This window comes from Temnothorax longispinosus, chromosome 12 (assembly GCF_030848805.1).
Source record: "Temnothorax longispinosus isolate EJ_2023e chromosome 12, Tlon_JGU_v1, whole genome shotgun sequence".
NCBI classification, from domain to species: domain Eukaryota; kingdom Metazoa; phylum Arthropoda; class Insecta; order Hymenoptera; family Formicidae; genus Temnothorax; species Temnothorax longispinosus.
Window position 1 is genome coordinate 9,666,886 of NC_092369.1, and position 24,576 is coordinate 9,691,461.

A 24,576-nucleotide genomic window follows, 5' to 3' on the forward strand; every position below is an offset into this window, starting at 1 on the left:
CATACACACATTCGCAAAACCGCCAGTTTCGTTTCTCCGATAGTATGGCGCGCACACGAGCGCGCGAGATGCTTGTCCACCTTTGCTGAAAGGAACTACAGCCGACGGTAAATTGAACCTGATACCGTACAGTCGATTCAAACGGCTGACGAGTTTATCGGAAAGCTTAGCTAGTCGCTGGGTGCTCTGCCGAGTTTAACCGAAATGCACCGTATCTACTCTCGGGGTTAGTGACTGGCGGTTAATACCAGTTCGTCGTCCCGAGTGTCGAGCATAACGTCCAGGGAGGCTTAAGATGGCTGTAGCGAGGCAATCGACGTATGAAACTGCCTATATAAAATGAAATGTATCGATTCAAGCGACCTGGTTACGAACTAGTTGCCGAAAAAGACTTCGAATATTGTGAAAATTATTAACGAAGATAGAAATTTACATGACCATTATTTATTCGACTGTAAACATAAAATCATACCAGGATTGTATTCCGTTTAACGCGCAAAATTCGTTCTTCGTTTGCGGGTGCAATCTGAAAAATTTATTCGTCTTCGTCGTGCAAACGGAGAATTATATGATGAAGTGCGTCTGTAGATTACGTATTACAGGAAGGTCACGATGACGGGGACAAAAATTCAGATTAATGTACACTCGGGAAATTTGCTCCGGTAATATATTTATACGACCGGATTTTTAACTGCCGCATAAATCTTCGCTGCTTTCGCGTTAAAAAGTCCAAAGAAAGTCGGTGAGAAGTCGTCAGAATTACATCGAACACCCCGAACTCACGCTTGAAATAGCGCGGAATTTATCCACGAGCCAAAGACGAGGGTCCGAATACGCGAATTGCGCCTGGCGGTGTATAACATTCTGACGTAAACCGTTCGCTGTTATATACGAAGAACGAAGAAGGCGCACGGGCTATCGTGAATGTAGATTGTGCCGTTACCACCGACGTAGCGAGGGCGGGCACGGAACGTACGTGTGCCCTGAACGACGCTCGTTGGAAGGATAATATTTTGCGGAGTTAAATTTAGCGAAGATTTTCGACCGCCGTATAATTTTCCAAGACGGCGAAGGGGTCACCGTTTCGCAGATTTTCCAAGCTCAGCAGAAACATGCTGAATTTACTGGGAAGTTGCACGCGCACACACAGACAGCGAACTAATACCGTCGACTTTAGCGTCGTCGTCTTCGACGTAACATAATCCTTTCTCGTTCTCTTTCTCTTTCTCTTTCAGTCAGTTTTATCCTTTGCCCAAGAAAGCTTACAGCTGGCGTCCCGCGGTCTCAAAGCGCGCTGCAAGGCGGACTTCTTTAATTCTTCGTCTTGAATAATAAATTATTTCCTCACTAATGAGTCTTGCATGCGAGGTACATCGAAAATCGCGTAGTTACATCTTTGTAGTTACAGATTCTTTGAAGAATATTTTACTTTGTCGCACACGTGACTATTTCAACGATAATTATTAAAAATTGCTCGACTTCGTTACATTTTACGTCATAGGTGACAATAGTTGGTCCGATTCGTGAATACATCAAGTCGACGTGACAGCCCGGTAACTGTGGATTGTCTCCGCCTGTTGCAGCACACTGGTCATTATACCACTGCATGTACTGCATGTAAATTATATCACGATCATCATGTTAGTGTAGTTATGAGACTCGATCAACTTCTCCGCAATCCAGTTTTGTGTGCGTCCTCCGTAACCTATCCTATAAAAGCTTTCAAAAATTCGCTGCTGACACACGGTTTTCGTGCTTTTGTTAATTACATTATTGCTTCACCACGTGGTATACTTCGCGCATTCAGATTTGTTGCCGAAATCACCAATATAAGCACATTCTATAATACACTATAATATTATCACAGAATTACCGCAATCAAGAGCGTGTTATTGGCATATATATGAAGTTTATACGTTTCCAATTAAAGGGAATAATCGTAATGTTTCGATAAACCTCGCGCGAATCGACAACAGTAAATAAACCGAAATAGTCTTCACACCTGAGCAGTAGTGATTGGTACAATAACTGACTCTCTACGTTCGCCGTCGCTCTACGTTCTGAGTTTTCGTGATGGGAAATAAATAAGTTGAAATTTTCGTGGACTTTCTCGGAGCCCCTTGTATGAAAGCACGACGGCGTGTAGAAATTGGGCTGCATCGCCGGCAAATCGGGTATCAAATAGGACACAATAATTCGCATACGGAAGCATTAATTACCTCCATAAATCTGTACGTTAATGCACGGGCGCGTAGCTAATTGCGCGAAAGACCGTGTTGGTGTAACACGCGCCTGCAGTCTCCCCCGTAGTGGCCCCGAGGAATCTGACATCCACCCGACATTCACGAGGACCGCCGCGCCGCCGCTGCCGCCGCCGCGTATCTCGCTGTCGCGTCACGGTGCGCCACGCGTGCATCCCATTCTGACTCATTCGTCATGTCTCAAAAGGAAAGCTTTCACGCATTGTTCCGCGCGGCTTACCTTTGTATCAGCCTTATTTACGCCCTCCGCAACGCAATATCCCTCTCGCGCGGCAATCAAACAGATACGAATGAGTATAGAGGATGAGAACGATGATGGGAAGTAGAACGGGAATGGATCGAAGGCGGCGGGACGCGGAATAGCTAGGTAAGGAGCGGCTTTTGTCTCGCAGTGTCTACTGTAAACCGACGATCTTATTGCGAGGGAGAGACTGGGGGGGAGGCTTTGAAGTCGAGAGACGAGGACACGGAAACTGGGCGCGCGATGGTATAGGACGAAAGGCAGCGACGAAGAAAAGGAGAGAGAGGATAGCTCCAGCCTCCCCTTGAGCGCAATGCGAGATAGCGCGCGGCAAAGCGGGAGACCGACGAGAGAGACAAGGGCCCCCTCGGGGGCTCAATCGCCGTAGAGCATAGAGCACCGGTGGCACACACCGACGAAAGATAGAACGTCGCTTAAGCGCCGTCCTGACCAATGGCCTGGAATGCCTTTTCCTGTATCGGGTCAACGACGCGTTACACGTTGCAACCGAGTTACACGTACTCGTAATTTTTCGAAGGCCACGGGGAGGGAGAGGGAAAAACGCGTCCCCGGGAAGAAGGATGTCGAGGCGCAGGAAAAGAAGAAACGGGGGAAGACCGCCGCGCGTGTTGTTGTTCCTTCTTCTGTCGACGCGACAACGCTATATCAAATCGATCTCCTCTGTTCTTCTGCACATCAGAATGTCACAAACGTATATCGGCTACCGTAACATCTGCGACCGGTTCGCGTTCTAGGTCACACGCGAAATCGCGACGTGGTCACGTATAGGAATATCTTCGGCACCGAGTTCCGATGACGCGACGTGTCCTCCGTTTTTATTGTTTTAATATAAGTTCGGAACTCCGACTTGTGTTCCCCAATATAACGCGCGCGCGCCTTCTTACGTAATTCCAGAATGGCGCAGCATTCGGGCAACAAATCATTTTCAAATCACTAGAAGAAGTATCACAAATCACAAGACGTATACTTTCACTTGAGTTTTGACAGATAATTAAATAGTCATCTCGAATAGTGATACAAGACGCTTAATTATTATCGCTGCATTATTATCGTATATATATTTCTTTATTATCAGTTTTATGGACGTGTCCCATCCTCCCATTGACTATTACTTCGATATCCGTCCGATCTCCAGATCTATCCTCCGCTTCCGTCGCCACTCTCGTCGCATTGGTTAATACTTTACGCCCGCTGCATTTGAGAAGGAAAGAATTCCGCCTGGAAAAGTGGGTTACACCGGATGGGTCGCGATGACAGCACCGTCGTATGATTCGCGGGCGACAGTTGGGCTATATTCCGGAGATGATGCACGGGAATATACGCCCGCACACTGTGACACGCGTATCCATATATCTATGATGGAGCGAATAATATCCACAGCGGGGAATGTGTCTGCCCAGAACGATGACGACATCCAGATCGATGGACGTACACGGAAGCCAGAGTGGATAACCGTCCGCGTCCATGAATCAAGTCTCGCTAAGATCTTTAACGTATGTGCGAAAAAAGAGTTCGTTTAACGTTTTTGTCACAAAGATTATAAAGCTTTATTGCTAAAAGCAGCACGGTATTTTTTGTCGAAAATTAAAATCGTTTGTCGCTTTCATTATCGTTAGAAATCTCGTTTGTACGTTTCTCATTTAACTTATTAATTTCGTCCGTTTAATCACAGCAAAGGTGGCACTTTTGTAGCATATAAATGCAAATTTAACTCTATCTATACGTCATGTACGGACATTTTGCCAGATGTGCGAAATATCGACGTACGAAATATCGATCATATGTATATGCTCGTTTCTTACTCCATTCCGAATCCGTCCGTGCACCGATTCGCTGTCACTGCGTACGCGCGCGAACGAGGGTGCAAAACCATATTTCAGGAACGGAACCGGTGTATTAATAACGATCGGGCTGACCCCGCGCAGTGCCACATTCCGCAATCAGCTTCAGGTTTTCGCGTGTTCCGCCGATCGGCCAAAAAGAGAGGGACGCCCTCCGGCACTGTCCGGGACCCATAAAGTTTAATCGTCGTTATTTCGCAGGGAATACGTATCGCGCCTCTGGGTGTTCGCGGTATACGTACCGCGGCTTCGGTGCAAATAGCTCGTGAGCCAGACCCTTTTAAATATCCCCGTCCGTTCGACACAACGCGTCGGGTATATCGATTTTTCCGCGATCGCGATGGCCATAACCCGAGGCGAAGTTCGCGAAATCCGTGGGCCATAAATTTCACGGTGGCGCGTGACGGCGGCGGCGGCGGTGGCGGCGAGCTCCCGGGCGCCATCGATACGAAAATTAATCGAACACCCGAGAATTGAAAGTAAACGACTCCTGGGGTAGAAGTGGATCATAAATAGAGCGGCGCGGAATGCATTAATATACCGCGGACGCGCGCGTCCGCCTCGCGCGTTTACGACAGGTCAATGGTAATAGCGACGATCGTTTGTCCGTCGGCGTGACGTCTCTCCGTTTTTATTGCTCCTTCATACTATTTCGCCGTATTACAGTTCGTAAGAACTCTTCCTGCAACGAGAACAAAAAGAATTGCATTCGATATTCGCTGGCAACTATTCTGGTAACTGATTTATCGAAGAACGACGGATATGTTTGTTGTATCGATGTGTTTATTGCTGCACGTAGAACAGTTTTCTTTCAATTGCGCCAACAATCCCAGCGGGGGTTGGAAATTTGCAGGCTATTCCGACAGTGTAAATAACATCGTGTATTGTAAACGCACAAGCATTCGTTGCACACATCGCGATCGGCCTGATTTTACTCCGTCGAAGCTGAAACTCGTACAACTAGGCGTCGTCTCAGACTTATTTATCACTACTCCGCTGTGCCATAACCGTCTTCTTCATCTTATAAATGATGCCGTGTAACGCGAAAGCTCCGTGACGTATCAGGAGACATATTTACTGAGACGAGTCCCATTCGGGCTATTTACTCGACGACTCTCGACAGAAGCTACCGGCGGACTAAGGTTGTTCTTACAAATGTTTGAACGCGTTTCATGTAAGGAGATAAATCGCGTACACGCACTGCTCTTCTTAAATGTAACCACTTATAATTAATTCTTTTATATTAATATGAAGAGATTCGATGCTGTTGTAAATGTAAAGTTTATGCATCATTGCAAATCATGAGATATTGATAATGCGAATTATATCTAATAAAAGTTTTAGTTTTATATTTAATTGTAAAAATATTTGCTATATTGAAAATTCTTTGGGTGCTACAAGCAATAATAGTTTCTCATTAAATTTGCGTTAAAGAAAATTCGACTCCGCGAAAGATCTCAGGAAACCGTCATTAAAATATGTACTTAAACTAACCGTTCCATCTCTTAACCGCAAATTCTTTGATGGGTTTTCAGTCAATCCACTCTTGGGGAAAATTTGATGGAAGACCGGCAATTTGTCAAATTTCAACATTAATTATCTTAGCAATTAAACTCTTAATTAAATTTCCACTTAAGTACAAAGTAAAGCTTGCTTTGAATGAAAATTGATTGAAAAACAAGATATTAATGTCTGTGAAACAGGAGTCGTGTAAACCTCTTATGATTTTTTGCTCATGGAGCGACGATTGATTCCACGATATTATAAAACAATCGCCATTGTATTTCTAATTTCCTGTGATATTTGTGATTGAAATATAACGCAAATTGGACACGTTTTTTATTTTAATAATTATTTCTTTGACTAATTGAAGTCTATCTTTAAAAAGATTATATAAATTATTCCTATTAGGAAACTTTCCAGAAGATTATTTTTTTGCTAAAGAAGAATATACGTATATAAATATTTTTATGGACATCATTTACGAGAATATTTACCACACGAATATAAAAAGTTGTTTTTCTGCACGATTAAACAAATAAAATAAATATCTAGAAAGTAAATTTTCCTAAGACTTTTATTTTTGATACTGCGTTAAAAAAGAAATTCTTTAATAATGTAAAGTGCAATAATTTAAAGTTTAATGATAGCTTAAAACTTCGAAGAGTATAAATATCTCCAACAAATTGTTTCGTTTCGATTATATATAAGTAACGTCTTTTACATTTTTTTATTTTTTAACTTAAAGAGCAAAAAGCGATGAAGTAACGAAAGATCTCTCAGCTTTGCGCATTACAATGTGAGCGAGCAGCTGCTTGATCAAAGTGTGCTGAAGACATTACGCTGCAAACACCACTTCGGAACTACTTCGTTAAGTATTAACGCGACCGTAGATTAGTGTATGGTACACCCCGCATATCGCTGTAATCTCCGTGCCGTTGAGAAACTGATTTCCCGACCGGGATTTTCGTAGGTGCGTTCGCTCCTCGCGAACCTACTCCAAATTTCGAGTGCCCGAGTACTCGTGCATGTCGAGCGGACCGCTTGTCGGAATGCACTTAAGGGTTTTTAACGCGCTCCCGCCCGAATCCTGTCCGTCAGAAAATGCGAATTGCGAGCCTTACGGATCGGCGGAGCCGTAACTCGACGAGGGATCAAGCCGAAGAGTTCGTTTTCCGAACCTCCATTGCACCGCGAGAAAGAATCCCCCTTCGTCCCTCTTCCTACCTCGTCTAACGTACTTCTTCTTCGCACCTGAGATATATCTTCGCAGCTTCAGGGCTCTCGCAATCACGCTGAAGTATCTTGATTCGTATAAATCTCTGGTAACCCGCACGGGATTCGGCGGGGCGCGCGCGCGCGCGCGAGAGAGAGAGAAAGAGAGCCTCTTCCCTCCGTGACAAGTACATGCGTAATAGGGGGAACAGCTTCACTTCGGCGGCTCTTCGAATACGTTGTGGGGATACGACTGAACGACGCCCATGAATTCAAAACAGGCTGGGAAGATCCCGGGGAAAGGCCCCGCTGCCGCGCGGCTAACGTAATTATGCATGCCGACGTTCGCGAATTCTCTTTAGTGCCGCGCGTACCAACCGATTATATACCTTCACGTCCTCACGAAAATCGTGTTTTATTGGCCGACCATAAAGTATGCACAGCTCTGGGGCTGTAAAAAGAAGATTGACGGTTCATAATGGACGCTGCTTCAATATTGAAACGCAAATTTCGTGACGCGACAAGGGAAATTCGTTCGGACTGCAGCGAGGAAATTACAGCCGAGTTTACAAATGTTTCTCTTTGGAGATTATTTCGGAATCAATCGAAAGTGAATACATCGAATTTTTATGTGTGCTCAAAGGGAATGACATACGTGGGTTGTAAGACAATATCAATATTCTTAAAAGAAATTAAGATATCCAGAAAATTCTTTCGCGCTTTCAGATTTTATGTCAAGATCTAAAAGATTGCGCTTGTAATAACAAAACAACTATAAGCCGATTAAAGTATTTTGCATAAAATAAGAAAGAACAGACTCAAGCATCGATTACGTTGCGATTCAAGTTAAACTGAAACTTTAAAGTGGCGCGAAAGGAGCTTTGCAACGCCTTTATAAATTTCTTGGTTTATTAACTTCGAAAGGACGGCCGTTGGTTTTCTCATGGACATCGTACAAGATCTAAATCAAAGTCACGTACGATTATTTAGGAAGAACAAAAGTTAGCAAGATAAATCGTGAGAGGCGAGTGATGCGTGGTTTATTTTAATCGAAATCCACTAGTGTGAACTGTCGCCGGTTACATTGGTACGGAAGCAGCTGTTACTAAGTCTCGAAATCGTATACTGGGATCACCGCTAACCGTAAGCTAAATCCTTTGAGGGATCAAAAGGACCTTATCCTATCGGAGTTGCTGACCTTTGTGACACGATATGCCTCTCCTATTGGGTACGGTGTCAGTAACTTCGACGTCGCGTAAGTAATCAACAGCGACGCGCATAATGCCCTCTTGTTATGGATTAGTATGCCCGATAGCACTACGTATATAGTCCTCTCGAACGCAAGTGACCATTTGAACATAGTACTTGTCTTGGTTACCTAATGGGATGTACATACATAGATTGCGCGTTATCTTAATGCAGTATTATCACTAACTAATAAGAGAAAACCCTTTTTCCTTCAATTTTTCGTAAATATTCATATACACCGTTTCTCTATGCGTGTTCGAAAATCAACTTATTGGTCAAATTAATCAAACATTTACTTTCTTGCTCATTGCGTTGCGAAAACGTAATACCGAAGTTTCACAACGAAATTCACAAAAACCACTTGAGTAAAAATTATCGTTTAACAATCGATCTAACCGTGATTTCGTACCAAAAATAAAAAAATGTGCCACGTAACGAAAGAGAAAAAGATTTGTGATTCTGTAATTCAGCTGGGTCGTGATCTCGATAAATTTTCCCGACGCAAATGACGGGGCGACGCGCATCGGTGAAGGAATGATCGCAAGGTGTTATAAATCGCTCCTTTGCGGATCGTAATGTTCGTCGAACGAGACGCGAGGATACAATGCCTTGCTTAAATTCCGTTAGTCTTCCGCACTTGTACGGTACTCCTTACGCGGCGCAATTTTCGCGAGGAGGGCAGAGAGGAGAGCTCTCGAGAGTGGCTCACAACTCGGAAACGGAGGAGTGCCGGCACTCCGACCGTCGATCCGAAAGCACATACTTTCCCTTCCTTCTGTATCTTTTCGCCCGCAACACACACCCGGCTATTTACGGTTTGCTTTCTGTACGCTCGCATATATAATTCCTACTAGCTTTCATTACATAATCGCCGTTAGTATTCTCGCCTCGTGCGAGATCGAGAGCTCCCCTACGATTCGGCGGCACGTCACGTCGTTCCTTTACGTATCTGGTAAGCACTTAAGTAGTGTGCGTGCATTGCACCCACTCTGTTAACATATTACGTGTTACAGCAGATGCGCAAGATATCCCAGGCATTGTCTCTTCCTTGCATCTAAAGGGATTTAGTCGAATTAGCTTGCGAAAACGAAATAAGTTTTAGATTGGGATGCTATTTCATTTTTTTTGTGAAATTATTGGCAGATTGTTGTTTATCGTAATTTTACTTCGAATATACCTATTAAATTCCAATATCAAATTTTAATATAATAGAGCATTTATTACATATTTTCACAAATAAAATATCTGATTTCACAAAATAAATATATTTTTGGAAAAATTAATTTTGATAATTAATAAATAATAAATATCCACTTTAATTACTTATTTCTTTTTCTTAAGACTTGAAAACATTTCGTCGTGAATCTTTATTTTCCAATTTTGCATAATTCTGTCGCTTACTAATTTCTCGAAATTGCCGGAACCGCTGTTTTCTTGTTTGATCTGTGGTATCTGTTGTTGGAAGGACATCCGGCAGGTTTGGGATACTCTGTATACTCTGCTAAATTGCATGAACAAGCGGAGTCCGAAGGACGGATATTACCACGAATATACTGTGATACCATAGTATCACACTTGAAATCGTAGTACCAGTGACGTGTCGCAGTTTCCATCGTGCCTATCTTTCCGTTCCGCACATTTTCCATTGTGTTAAGAAACTCCAAGTGAAATCTCACTGTACTATATTATTACTATTACTATTAATTACTTCTCCTCTTAGAAGATAACTTGGACTAAAGTTAAAACTAGAGATATCATGCTTAATCATAAGAGTAAGTGTTCTCTGGAAACTCAGTTAATTAGTCAGGAAAGTAAGTTTGTGTGTCAGTAAAATAAGGCAAAAGTAAGGAAGCGCATATACAAGAAAATTTGTTATTAAAATCCAGTTTTGTGATTATTCTACAGTTCACACTTGTCGCTATTGCAAATATTTTCTTATATTAGCGCGATAAAGGGCGATCGCGTCGAAGGTTGATGGCGTTCCGCTTTCCGGAGTAGGAAACAACGTAAGATGTCGATCGTGCTCATCAGGTCGATTCTTCACCTCGCAATTGAAGCACACGACGTCGCATCTGTTAACAGCAAGCAGCGACTGTCATTGCAGAATCATCGATCAGCGTATACAAGAGAGACGCGACGCCCGAGAGAAACTGCAAACGTTTGCCCTGGACGTTCGGCCTGTTTCGAATGGCACCCCGTGCGCGATCCGAGCTCATATTCGCCGTGATTTATCGTATTCGCGTGTGCAACCGCATGTAGGCGCGTCACTCCGCGCAGTCGGTGGATCAGACCTGTCTCATAGATCATCGGCCGAACGTATGCGCGCCGAATAACACGGAAGTGAAATAAAACAGAGAGGCTCACTAGCTCTCTGAATGACTAAAAAAAAAAAGAGAGAGAGAAGAGTGTTTGGATCGGAGGAAAACGGAGATTCATTCGGATCGGTCGACATGTATGGCTAAAAATGCGACGAGCGCAACGCGTTGTCCAAGTTAATACACCTTGCATGGACGATATCCCCGATTCTTTTGTCCTCCGGTTGCAATGTCTTTTCGCGAGTTTCGACTCTACGAGGCTGTTTCTCTTAATTGAACGTGGAGGAGCGATGCCGGACGAAGTTTTATAACACTCAGCCTGATCGAGAACACATTAAGTTTGCAAAAGTTAGTACAAAGTGTTACTGAAGACGGTAACTTTCGCCGATCCGTATAAGATACAATCAAAGCATGAAGAACGCAACGACTTTTTTTAAAATTGAAATAGCAACATTTCTGTTTGCTATATAGAAGTAGACATTATGCGAAAAGCTTTAACCAAGTTAAATCTCAATGTTGTAAATGTAACACTGTCATGCAACGTAATTTGTGATTTAATTTTTTAAATGGATTTTACATCAGCGAAATTTTGAGTTGTAAAAATTTGCTGCTGGAGCTAAAAAAAAATTGACGATATTGTCGAAAAGGTAACTTTTAATTTTAAGTATTTTAAAACTTTCCGAAGGATTTGCATAGTTGAGAAAAAGTGCGCGTTTTTCGAAAACTCGACATATCTGGTGTGCAGCGTGAGTTCCGTAGAGTGTAAAAATATTACGCAAACTTTTAGGATTGGATAAAAAGCAAGATTGAATGCAAAATATGTCAAACATGAAACGAAAATATATGTACATGTAAACATACATTATACAACCGCGCCAATTTATTTTACGTATTGGGTGGCAAACATCATCCAGCTGTGTGCAGGTAGAATTTCGCCCTCATTATATGTACACGGACTAGATATGCGTGAACGACAATGTCAATTACGCTCTATTATTAATCATTGTTGCAAGCCTGCATTTATGTACTGTTTTAATTACGCCACTTTGATATCGATCAAATTATGTTATCAATTACCGAGGCTAGTTATACTGAAATAATAAACGTATCCGATAATGTGAACGGTAACGTGCACTTTATCTTTCACCGTACAGACTATAAGAGTGCATCAGAGAGAACCATAGAATCGATATAAAACATGTACCATTCGCGAAATTGTTGAATCACAAGAAAACCGATGTCGCAGCTTCCGTGGACAGTCGATTGATTCGCAAAGTTATGCTTGAATAAATCCCGCACGAAAAGAAGATTTCTCTCTCGAATCGATCGTCGATGTTCGAGTTGTGCCTTTTGATTTCTCCTCTCTGCTGGAAAACTACGATCTCTTTTTTTTGCACCGTTCCTGCCTGCCTGCTTGCGAAAACGGCTGCTTTCCTCTCTCGGTCGCCCAGCATCTTTTCTTCGGCATCGCTTTCGATAGCAATAACGAGCGCGGAGACGGGAACACAAGGTCGATAGCAGTATCTCTTTCCCGGTTTCTATCGTATCGTGTATACACGATGTCCTCCGCGATATCTGCATCTAATTCAATCGCATTTCCATGCCCGGAAAGGACGGATGCTCGCTAGAGGTCGTGAGGCAAATGCGGTATTTGCGGAGCCCGCTCGTTACGGACGGGACCACAGTCTGAACACGTCCGCCTATCCTGTGCCGCGGACAAGGAAGCTTGTAAAAGGATACCGAGGGAATCCTCTATAAGAGATCGATTCGGCTTTTCGAGGCATTGCCTTTTGGCTTCTCTCTCCCGCCACACGTTTCGCCACGAGCATCGTCCCACTTGAGCCGCGCCGAACGACCCTTTTCCTCCCGTCTCTCCCGTTTGAGTCACTCGATACCCGCCAACCTCCTGCTACCCTCGCCAGTTCCCTCGCCGGCGATAAACGCCGCTTAAATACCAGTCGAATCTCGGCGCAATGTAGAAGTCGCTCGAGGAACGCAAGAAAGCGGTCGAGGGCAACTGGGGAGAAATTGGACTGCTCATATGGTATCCATGGCTACGTGCATATACACGAAATTACACATACACACGTACACATATATATATATTTGCATCTAAATCCGTGTGCAGCTATCCGCACTACCATCGCGGTCAGGATTTGCATGCATGCTGCGCCAAGATCTTTCCAGGGGAACTCGGCCCATCGCGTATCTAATGCCGTCTCTTACGAAAGGAAGAAGATAGTCGTGTACGAAAATTTGCTGAATAGCGCGGCAAGATCGGAGATCATTTTGAAATTCCTGCAAAAATTTCGCATTGCCGCACGCGTCGACTTGTATTCATAACGTTGGACAGACGCTCGTCGTTTACTTTTTTATAGCTGGAAATCTGGCATTTAATCTTTATTATGCGATTTTTTATACCTAATTCACAAAACAATTATCATAGCACACAATTATTACGTTTCAAATAACAAGCAGTAATTAAATATTCTTACATAATATTTAAACGTAAAAATTATTTTATATTTTTTAAATTATTTATACCTGAATTCTGAGTTCTGATATTTTTAAAGTTATTGGAGAAAGATGGTTGAAATGGTTGAAATAATGATATTATTAATATTGTACAACGTATTCTCACTCACATGAAAAAATAATGTTTTATGCATTTGGAATTCCGATTCAATAAGAGATACGCTGGTTCGACTTACAGCGCGGTATTATTTCGAAGGTATGCCATTCAGGGAATTGCCACTAATTAGAACGAATATGTACGAGATACAAAAGATAACGGACTATTGTTCCGAAAAAGAAAGGGGAAAGTAGCGCGCAGCTGGTGCGGCGGGCGGGCAAGAGTCTCCCCCGTAATACCCCCATTTCGAGACGACGTTAAAGCCTCTGGCGTAAATGAGTCAACCTATACGCGCGAGCGGTCGAGGGTTATATTTCATGAGCGAGCGGTTACACCGAAAACCGCGCGACACTTCAAAGGTGCCCGGGAGAGACTTGTGAGGTTCGCACAGAATAACCGAGGTCAAAAGTATCCCGTTCCAGTTCTCATTCCCGTTCCCACGTCACGCTGCGTCGCGCCGCATCGCGCCCGACGTGCTCGGCCGCAATTCGAGGGACAACCCGTGTCTCGTCGCAGAGGTTTCGCATGGCTACGCCCCTTAGGTGCGACGTACACCTCGAACTGCCTCGGATTTCGAGGCGTATTTAAGCACGCGCGAGACGCGGCTGCACTGTGTGCTGCTAGGCGTTGCGCAGGATAAGCCGCCTGCCACGCGACGCGCCGCGCCGTCCGTAGGTGTATGACACCGGTGGTTACGATAAGTACACGTACACTCTTACGTCATCATGGTGCATATACAGTAAAACTGTGTCCTCCGTGCAACTGCATTGCCGTCGTCATCGTCGACATCGCCTGAAATGTTGTCATAATTTTCTCTAATTAAACTATTCTAATTAAACTAGGATTTAATCGATGTGCATAGTTCGTGGTTTAACCCAAAGTTACGCAGAAAGTTACCTTTTCGCTATATACAAAGTATCTAGCTCACGATTGATTCGTGACTAAAATTCAAAGGAAACTATAAGAACAGGCTGTTCTCGTATAACGGATATTTTTTCAATTCATTTAGAAAAATTTTTTATAAAAATTTCATTTATCCTGTGCACATCGTAGATTTTTTTTTCGATTTTCGCGTTGCTTCGGTCCCCATAGAAATAGTCGTATTTCCTCCGATACCAATCGGATTCCACGTTTGTGATATCAATCGAATATATTGGTTTTCAAATACATGCGCGCATTGATTCAACAAGTACTACACGTGCAATTAAATATGCATTACCGCGAGATTTCATATCTCGCTCGCGTTCGCACTGTGCGGAGCTCTGTAATGGTCCGCTGCGCAGCGGGTTTCCTGCTGTATTTCTGGTAATCTGCGCCTTGAATAGCAAGGAAAGAAAGAATTCCATTTTCAGATGACGAATAATGAAATTAGAAAATGCAAGCTGTTCCGCAAAAAAAGCTTTGAATCAACGCGGCAACGGTCTAATAGTATTTTCTCTCTCTCTCCCTCTCTTTTTCTTCCTCTGATGAATGTGGAAATAATTTCTCTTCTGAGATTAAAAAGTGCGATCTAATTTAGAGATTAATATTAAAAATCAAAATATCTCGATGTAAAATTAAGCTTCAAGAAAACAAATAAACAAGTAAATGTATTCCTTAGTAAATTTTAAATAAATCTTGCTTGAACGGGTTGTAATCTTGCTGAAAATTTTTTCTTTACCGTAATTCATTCATTTAAAAAGTAGTTTAAATATAACATTTTACATATTATAGGATCTCAAAAAGAATACTACGATGAAGTTTGAAGTTTATTAGAAATATCTTGTTTATTAAATATCTTATTTTCAAAATAATTGAAAGAAAAATGCTTATATCATTTATTTCCTTTCAATTGTTTTTAGTATAAAGTTTTCCTATTGAAAGTATTTTGGATACATTTACTTTAATTCTTACTCTAAATCTGAATTTCTCGCTTGATTACTTAACTTAGATTACACGTAGTGTTAGTTACATTTATCTTAACCTATGTAGGCTTTGCGAGAATGCGGTTAAGCATGCGAAGTAAACATCGCTAGTGTTTCTATCTCCGCATTCTTGATACGTGAGATAACTTTTGTATATTTATGTTTTCTAAACCTACTTAGGTAACACTTTACAACATTTATTTGGTTCAAATATTTTTGTTTCTTAAATAAATTGTTACTTAAATTTATGAAAATTATTATTATTATATATAATTAAATGTGTCCATTAAATCTTAAGTTTATAAGAAACTATACGAGAAAAAACCGAATTAACAAGATCAAAGTAAGAAAAAACCATTTGTTTCGACCAAACTGGCAGTTTATTGTATTATATATATATATACATATAGACGTTTCATTGTTTTTAGTCCTTAGTCCTTATCAAGTCACACTCTAAAAACAACGAGAGATACAAGATTAAAGTAATTTTTTTTTTATTTTACTAGAATTTTAATTTGAGGCTTAGCTATATAGAAAAAATATGTAGTATTGGAAATAGAAGTTTCTTTAAAAAATGGTAATAAAAATCTTGATCATTAAAGAATCAACTTTAAATTTGCCAAAGAATCTTGAAAAGGTACGTGGCTTAAAAAAGCACATCCATGAAACTTTTGACGAGAGTAGGCAATTAAAAGATCGAAAAGAAAGTTTTGCGGAGATCGTACAAACGAACCGTTCGTTTGTCGAATCATCCGGTTCGATTTAAGAACAAATTGAAACACCGTCCGTTTTACGGTTTTGCAATTTTATGCAAGATCAGTCGAATTTTCTTTCAAACTCGCGTGAGGATATTATTAGATATTACATTGGGAAGATGGCGTCGCATCAAAGCTTTGATTACACCACGCGACGGTAATATTAGAGTGGATCTTTTCTTCGATAAGACTGGCGCATTTAATCTCATAATAGAAAATTTCACGATCCGTTAGGTATACTCAAACGCGCGTTCTTTCTTATTTTTTTCAATTTTTCCATAGCACGCGGGACACGAAAGTGTGCCGGTGGGAAAAAGAGATATAGCCCTTCCTTTGGACGCTCACAAAGAAAATCCGGAGCGCTTAAATATGACGTAGCGACCGCCTTCTCATAATCTGTATTCAACCGCTGTAATCACTTTCGCTCGCTTCCCTCCGAGATTGAATTTCACGGTAGCTGTTTAAAAAGCGGAATTTATATTCGGCTGGACGCACTCTTAGCGCGTCGGGGGGATAAGTATCAATGCTACTCGGCCATTAATCATTGGCTGAGATTCTTTTTTGCGCGTTCCGCCATATATCACACTGGATCGCGCGAATTGCATAATTCCTCAGTTGAGAAAATGTGAAGTCAGCAAGTGCTCCTATAATACTTGCATGTTTCCGCCGATATTGTTTGCAGCAACTAACATTAAACTTGATATATCAAGCATATATACATATACGATGCAATATATACGCAGATATTCGCGTCAATTCTCATCAATTTTTTATTTATTCAATTACTTGTATTACAAGTTATTATTGTCTAACACGGACTATGATAAAAAATTATACACTCTATACATATTTAATTAAACAATGGACTTTATGACATAATGATGAAACAATGGGAAGTCTTTTCTTTTGTACTTACGATAGTTCGTCGTTGAAAAACTTTTCAACAAAGTTAAATTAATTTGAAGTTTAGAAGAAGATCATGGATTATTATATTTTTGTAATATCATTCGTACATTGGTAGTGACTTCATTACAAAGTTCATTCGATTAGTTTTGTTAAGACTTCATTACAAAGTTCATTCGATTAGTTTTGTTAAGACTTCGTTTGATTGGCCGCGATTAGAAGTCTTCTAATGATTGTCTTCTACGATCCAATTCCATTGTAATATTGATTACAGTTTGAAGAGATTAACTGGAGAGACTCTGTTGTGCTTCTCTCGTAATTATGTCTTCGCACTTGTAAGCATTCTTATTTTCTACTTAGAAGAATTAGAGTATATTAATAAGTCCGCCGCACACAGAAAGATCCATTGTTTTATTTCTATTGTCCAAATAATTTTAGAATATAGCGTTTGAGATTGAAGTATTAATACGCATTATACAATCTGTTGGGTTTATAATCTATATAATATGGGATGTTCTATGTAATTTACCGTTGGTTCGACGCGAATGCTGTTAAACTTCATAACAACTATCTTCTAGAAGCATAGTGGCATCAGGTGCGCACATAACGCTTTGAATCGGGAATTATGTTATTACTGAGATTATTATCACTTAAGAAACTATTAAGCGTAAGATTACTGCGGGTTAACTGACATTTGAATAGAAAGTAAGTAAGATAAATTTTATAAGTAATTGAATAAGAGAGTAAATTAATTTTATCAGAAATAGTCGTTTCAGCTTTTATGCTGAATTATTGTATTTTATGAATCAAGACTAACGCGTTTCCAAAGATATTTACTCTTTCTATATCGATTACGATTTTCTCTCTTTTTGCAATTAATATAAAATACAAAGCATTTGTAAACATTGCGTAAAATTATCGAATGTCTACAGTTCTATCGATTTGTCGTCTACATCGACGAGCGGAAAGTTTAGGCAAACTTTTTACGATTCACTTACAAATTACTCTACCGTATGATTCAGTCGAATAACTTACTTTCGACGCTATCACGACTTCCGGGACAATAATGATCCATTAAGAAAGCCGGAACTCGGCCATTCTGGCCAATACTTTCGACAGGCTCGCTCCTTGCCGCCGCGGCCTGACGAGAAGCGATTTCACGCAGGAAGAGGAAAAAATGGAGGTGGGGGGACATTAATCGAGAGAACACGGGGCGGCAGGGAACGTTAGCGGGTCTTCTAACTTTTCATCGAAGTGGAAACTCTCGTCTTTGGCGCGGGCACGCTCACGTTGAACGCGCGGGATGACGAAAAGGCGGGGGGTGCTGAGAGAGGAACAGGGCAGAAATTCACCTCCTCCCGATTCCGGGTGAACGAATATCGTTGAAAGTAGATTTACATTTCCTCTGCTCTCTCTCTCTCTCTCTCTCTCTCTCTCTCTCTCTCTCTCTCTCTCTCTCTCTCTCTTTCTTTCTCTTTTTTTTCAATGCCCTTACCTCACCCGTCCCGCCTGCCCTTCATAGCATTCGCGAATCCCTTTTCTCGCGACGTTCACACGTTCACACGTACCTCGACGATGGGCTCACGCTTGATTTGTCGCAGGTGGAGACGACCGCGAGGCAACAGCGGACGAAGGATGACGAGGGGACGCAGTGGAGCGAGATCAGTCTTACTCTTCAGCCGTTCCATTACACGAACGGACGTTTGAACCTACGTTGCATCGCGCACATACCCGGCATATACACAAGGCAGAGCGAGCTCCATCTCCTTTCGGGTATGCGCGAGCCAGTGCCCGAAAGAGGTAACTATAAAAATCCTTTTTTTTTTTTTTATTTCTTTCATAGCGCCCTAAAAACTGCAGTCAATTTTAGACGTTCTGTGAGTTGCTTTCTTATACCTCGGGTTCAACTTTGCGACTCGTTGATTTTCACAATAGCGTATATCATTATTCAGCTTAGTCAAATCGAATGGTACAATATAAATGTCATTATAAGATGAAAGAAATTTTTGAAATTTTTCATTTCAAACTTATGCCTTCAATATTTCTCTGAGCTTATCTGAGTTTAACACTCAACACTTATTACGTTACTGTACTCAGTTTATCTATAGCTAACTTGAATGATAATTTGAATTAAACTTCGAACGTAGCGGATATTCAAGATTAGCGCACATTGGATCAAATCCGTTTAGTTCAAGTTAGATTATGTTCGGTTAGAATTAGATCAACGTCTCTTAGTATACAGTATATCGCTATACACAAGCTTGTCAACGGATTTCTACAATATTCTTTGTAACGTGCCGATATAATTATACCAAATATAGTGCAACGAAAAAATTATCGGGTGGGAAAGTGATAATGGCAGGTTAGATTGCTTTTTCGTGCTTTTCGTGATTCGCGATCTCGATGATTCTGCGATCAACCAACACACTCGCTCTGCGAGTAATAATCGCGCACGCTCGGGCTAACCGAGCTGGAATTAGTCGGTCGGTCGCACGGACTAATAAATTCTGAGAGCGGGGTCCACCCACTCGAAATCGGTAAGGAAACCTCCGGTGCACGCTGCGCTCGCTTTCCTGCACGCGACGTCGACGAGATTTAATTGAGCGGCTACGGGTATAACCTACGCTCCCATTACCTTCCGGCCGGCTGACCCGTCCTTTCACCCTTTACCCGGTACACCCGCCGGCGCGGCCGTTCCAACTTTCGTCGCCGCGTATATACGTGCCGAGTCGCTAGTGCGACTCCCAATGATTCCAACGTTTTCTCCGTGAATCTCGCGTGGATGCGAAATAATTCACGACGGTCTAGGTAGGTCAGACAGATTAGCAGAGTAGTGCTTTGAATTAAAAAAAGAAGAAGTCGCGTCTGTCGCATATTTTGGAAAATATTAACATTGCTTAAGAACTTCGTTTCTTAAGTTTTTATTTGCATTATTAACAATGTGTATACGCGTGCCATATAAGATCCAGAAATTACTGAATTTTTATACGAACTACTTTCCGTTGTAAAGATATTTTTTCTTATGACTTAACAGAGACTTGACGAGAAATTGTATATTGATATACAGAAATCCTTATCTTATTCTACGATCTGTCAATTATTCATTCATTTTTTACAAGAAGTATTTATTTCTTAACGATACAAGTAATTATAAATTTTGGTTCAAATAAAAATGCTCTTACGCGTAGTTTTACTATAATCAAATATATAATTTTGACAAATTCTGTTGTATTATTATTGTATTTTGCGATCCCCTGCATCACGAACTGAGAAGAGAACTAGTTGGAAACCTAGTTTTGAATCTGCAACAGTGTGTGTCAATAGATTGCATTGATGCGATGCACGTTACCAATGTCTCCGTTGGCAATCCCAATTTTATGATCACATTCGTGCCCCGCGGAATCGAAAAGTATCGTCCGCCGATAATCTATATCCTGGTGTTTTGAATCTAGCTCTCCAATGGATTCTGCTCAAAATACGAGTGATTGGATACTTCCGTTCGTTCGACGGTCGTCGGCAAAATACCTAATGGATTTTTGCGTATTGTGCAGTTCGTCGTTGGGGAAAAACCGGACAAATACGTAAGCCCCCATTGTACCCCATTTTTTTTTGTCCATTGTATATCTTGCTTATGATACGATATTTTCTGTTTTCAGAAAAAAACACACGGCGCCGCACGTGAATCCTATTGTTTGACATTATGTACCGTATTGTGTGTAGTTTGTTGGCTAATAAATGCCGGTATTCCTTTTTTTTCCATTGCACGATCAGATGACAGTATTTAAATTATTATTGCTGTGATCTGGCACACAACGTCAGGCTCTTTTATTTTACGTTAAACACTTTTTTTCTGACAAATAAATATATATTAATTTTTTAATTAAATATATTTGAAATTTTCGAATTTTTTTTACCAAACATTTTATTTTATTTTATTTTATAGAATGTAATTATAGCTTTTATGGATTTCTATTATTCATGCGGCAATATAAAAATTAAGTTACGAAACATCTTAAAGGAAAATATTTGAAAAATTTCTTAAATTGACTTAAGAGATTTTCAATAGAAAACACATCTGGCACTCAAAGTATTCAGATAAATTCAACACTAAAGTGATCAAAGAATTCGTATGTGAAACATAGCACGGAAGACTTGGGACGCTAGAAATTTTAAAGATCTCATTTCTACGTTGCGAATGGAGACTTTCGTATGCGCAGAGATATATGGAATATTTGTGTAATATGAAAGAGGAATGTTGCCCATAGACTTTTTAGTGATTTCCTTCCGCTGAAGTGAACTGAAGTTTAATATGTAGAACGTGGGTGCAAAGTAGATGGATGACTTGAAGAAATGGTTGGCAGGTGTTGTCGTGGACTCTGGTGCGAAGAATGTTCATGAATTCGCCGGCATATAGCGGCGCCCCGGAAAACTTCTTATCATAACGTTGGATAATGCTGACGAACACGCAGAACACGTGACACATAACGCGTGTGCCGCTTTAATGCATTGAACTGATAAACTCGCGTTATTTCGATATAGCCAATCAACTATGCAGCGGTAAACCAGAGTTATTCCGAGATAGGTAATCAACTATGCTGCGGTAAACCGGAATATCACACGTAATACGAAGCTGAAGTACACAATATTGCAGCATCCATTGTTAACGGCATTAATGTCCATCGGCTGCCGTAAATTATGATAATATTCTCCGTGGGATCCTCCCGAAAGAATTTCACGTAAGTTTCGATTCCAGACGAGACGCGGATCCATTAGTCATCACGCGCTGATAAATTCCGTCGCCGACATCGATAAAACATTTTGACACACAATGTGGGGTAATCCCTTTCCCAGCTGTCGAAGTATACGTACGTACATTCGCAATTTGTGAAAATAAAGGAAAGCCATTTGTACGCGAAACGAAATTAACGCGCTCGCATTCAATTCCGTATACGGGGTTGACCAGTTGCCAGCAGCGTGAATTTAATAAATCGCAGAGGGGCGGGGGAAGGGAACGTGGATTGCGAAACATAAAAATTTCGATTTTAGCACATAGCAGCATTTATCAAAGGTTGTAGCGCGCGTGTTAGATATGACGATATCGTAATCACTTCTGCTAGGCTGTGTATTAGCCCCTTGACATTTTTCGTTAAATGTTATTCGCATCTGTCGACCCCTCTGTATTGTTAAGCTACCGGGGAGAGTTTGGTTCACCTCATATTTGTTTATTTTGAAAAGGCCGGTGGTCTATATTCCGGCGCGGAAGCGGTACGTTCATTTTATTTTCAATGACGTTTGCCCGATAACATTTAATAAGCGCCGGTCGCATGCAGCATTCTATAAAAGACTGTGACATTTACAGAAAATAAAAGCGACCACAAAAATAGTATTTTCCGCTACGTTCGTTTTTTTTTTTTTTTTTTTTCATCTCAATAGCTCGCGTCGTTTATATGGATCGAGTATCCGATTTATATGTGCAACATCGATATAACCGACATGGTAGAATAGCATTAAGCCTGCACGATATCTGCTAATTTGATACGACGTTATTTCAGTGTAAATTATATTTTTTCAATTATTTTTTTTTTATTTATTTTTATGATATAGTTAATAGAAAGCTAGCTGCTGTTAACAATGTAGGTTTAAATGTTTTTTGCATAAATCTTGATGTACCCTTTACAGCTATACATTTTGCAAATAGCATTTACATCAATTACTATATGATGTCCAACTGACATACGCATTCAACATTTTATCATCTCTCGGTATTGTACTTGCAGAGCGCGCGTGCAACATTAATAATATTTCGGACAGAGTATAAAAATAAATAAATAATATGTAAATTGATATTTGATATAAGATTTATTTTACCACATTTATACAGTGCTGCAAATTGAAATTTGTCAAATTGATAACGATGCTTTTATACTTGCCAGCATTTTATATCTCTCAATTGAAGGTAGATACATGTAGGCATATTAAAAACATAATTGGATCCGCAAATGCGCTCGAAATAAATTACGTGCAGAAACGACAAACAACGCACGATAATAATTGATTCACGTCGAACATTCTGCATTAATGTTTATTGACATTTGTTTTGCATTGCGAGTTCTGCATGCAAGAATAAAATCGCGTTTCGAAACAGAAAACGCGCTCACCCAGAGAGGATGATGTCACGTAATGTTCTCGCGCGCATTATGCGAGATTGTCTCTCGGAGAGTTCTCGTACTCGCATAGAAAAACTCACGTCGTGTACGCGGAAGTTCAACGGCGGGCTGCTGCGAAAGTCCCGTGGATCTCGATATACGCCCCCCCGTCCGACTCCCCCGTTTCCGTTTCTCACATGCGCCAATGGTACGAGGCACGAAAGATTCGGTACCTCATTGGAGAAACTTGCTCGGGACAAGACGTCGGTCCTCACGGCGAAACTTCGGCTCTTCTGTCCCGTTTCCTTCTCGCTTCGTCTTCGATATCGTGTTCTCTCGACGTCCCTTCTCTCTCTCTTTCTCTACCCTTCTCTATTTCCTATCTCTCTACTGGCTTCGCGAATTATCCCAGTCCCGGGACGCTAATCTCACATGTACGACGACGAACGAGGCAAGAAGAAAGGGGGATCTGAACATCTTCAGGTATGAGAGATGCCATTTCGTCTGCAGTCAAAGGTTACGCCGCAGTGTATCCGTGTGTATTTTACGTTTGAGTACACACAGAGAAATATATAGGGCGACTTGAGACAAGATGCAATTAAGAATAATTCCCCAACGCGTCTCCGCAAATTATTTTTACTGTATGATATTTAATTAATTCGCTCATGTAATTAAATTTTTATTAGCTTTTCGTGTGAATTGTCCATTTTATAATTCAACGCTGCTACGACTACATGAAATCTTTTTAACAATTGTATTTTGACGAACATTTTTTTAGCAACCTATAAAGATCCTTTAAGTTTCGATTACATTTCTCGACATACTCATGAAGCTATTCTTGCTATTTTAGCTTCTAGTGCTTGGTATTTAGGTCAAGTGCCCTGACTCCTGAGACACCCTCTATACATGTCGCATGTATAATTTCGCGCCACGATCCGAGCCCGGAAGCGCGGATCATGGTAACGCAGGTACCCCGCGCTTTAAGAGTAGGTGTTATCAAGGCTTTGCATACCCGATTATCCGGCCCTTCTTGTTCCCATGTAAACTATCAGCCGGGGGAAAAAACGCGCGACGCTCCCCGATCGACTAACATCCTGGAAGACGCTTATCGGCTTCCCGGCTTCGCGCACAGTAGTCACAGCCATCCTCTCGTCGGACAGATAGGGAAATATCGCGCGTTGCATGCAGGAAGCACCTACGCGAAAGCCCAAGGTGATTGATCACTGATATTATTATCATTATTGAAAATGTCATGTAGGTGATCGTTTCAAGACCGATTAGGATAAATCTTTTCACCTTAAGCAATCTTTTTTACGATATTTTAATCCCAATAATGTCCATCGAGTGCCAACATTCTGAGAAAAAATTTACAGGAAAGAAAATAATGCCCAAAGCTATTTTCTTAAAGAGATCCGAGATGTTCGAGAGACGACTCGTTTATTCGAATTGTCACAATTTTGTAAAACTCCGCTCTCAAAGCAGTTGAGCTTCGACTAATGGGCGATACCGTTCAAAGAAAGCTTGCGGAACGGGGGTGCAACACCCAAACCAAAACAGTACAGGAAATTTTCCTTAGCTACGTTAAACCGGGATT

General features: G+C 41.1%; 1 protein-coding gene across 3 annotated transcripts in view; it reads left to right on the forward strand.

Moving 5' to 3' along the window:
- The window catches only part of LOC139822868 (uncharacterized), a 183,734-nt gene that overhangs the window by 152,390 nt on the left and 6,768 nt on the right, over positions 1-24,576 (forward strand). For 2 of the 3 annotated variants that reach the window (XM_071795022.1, XM_071795020.1), the window contains exon 5: positions 18,438-18,636. In XM_071795022.1, the coding sequence (XP_071651123.1) occupies positions 18,438-18,636 (199 nt within the window). Of the gene's footprint in view, positions 1-18,437; positions 18,637-20,288; positions 20,418-24,576 lie in introns of those variants that run through there. The other variant, XM_071795021.1, reaches the window with a different exon arrangement.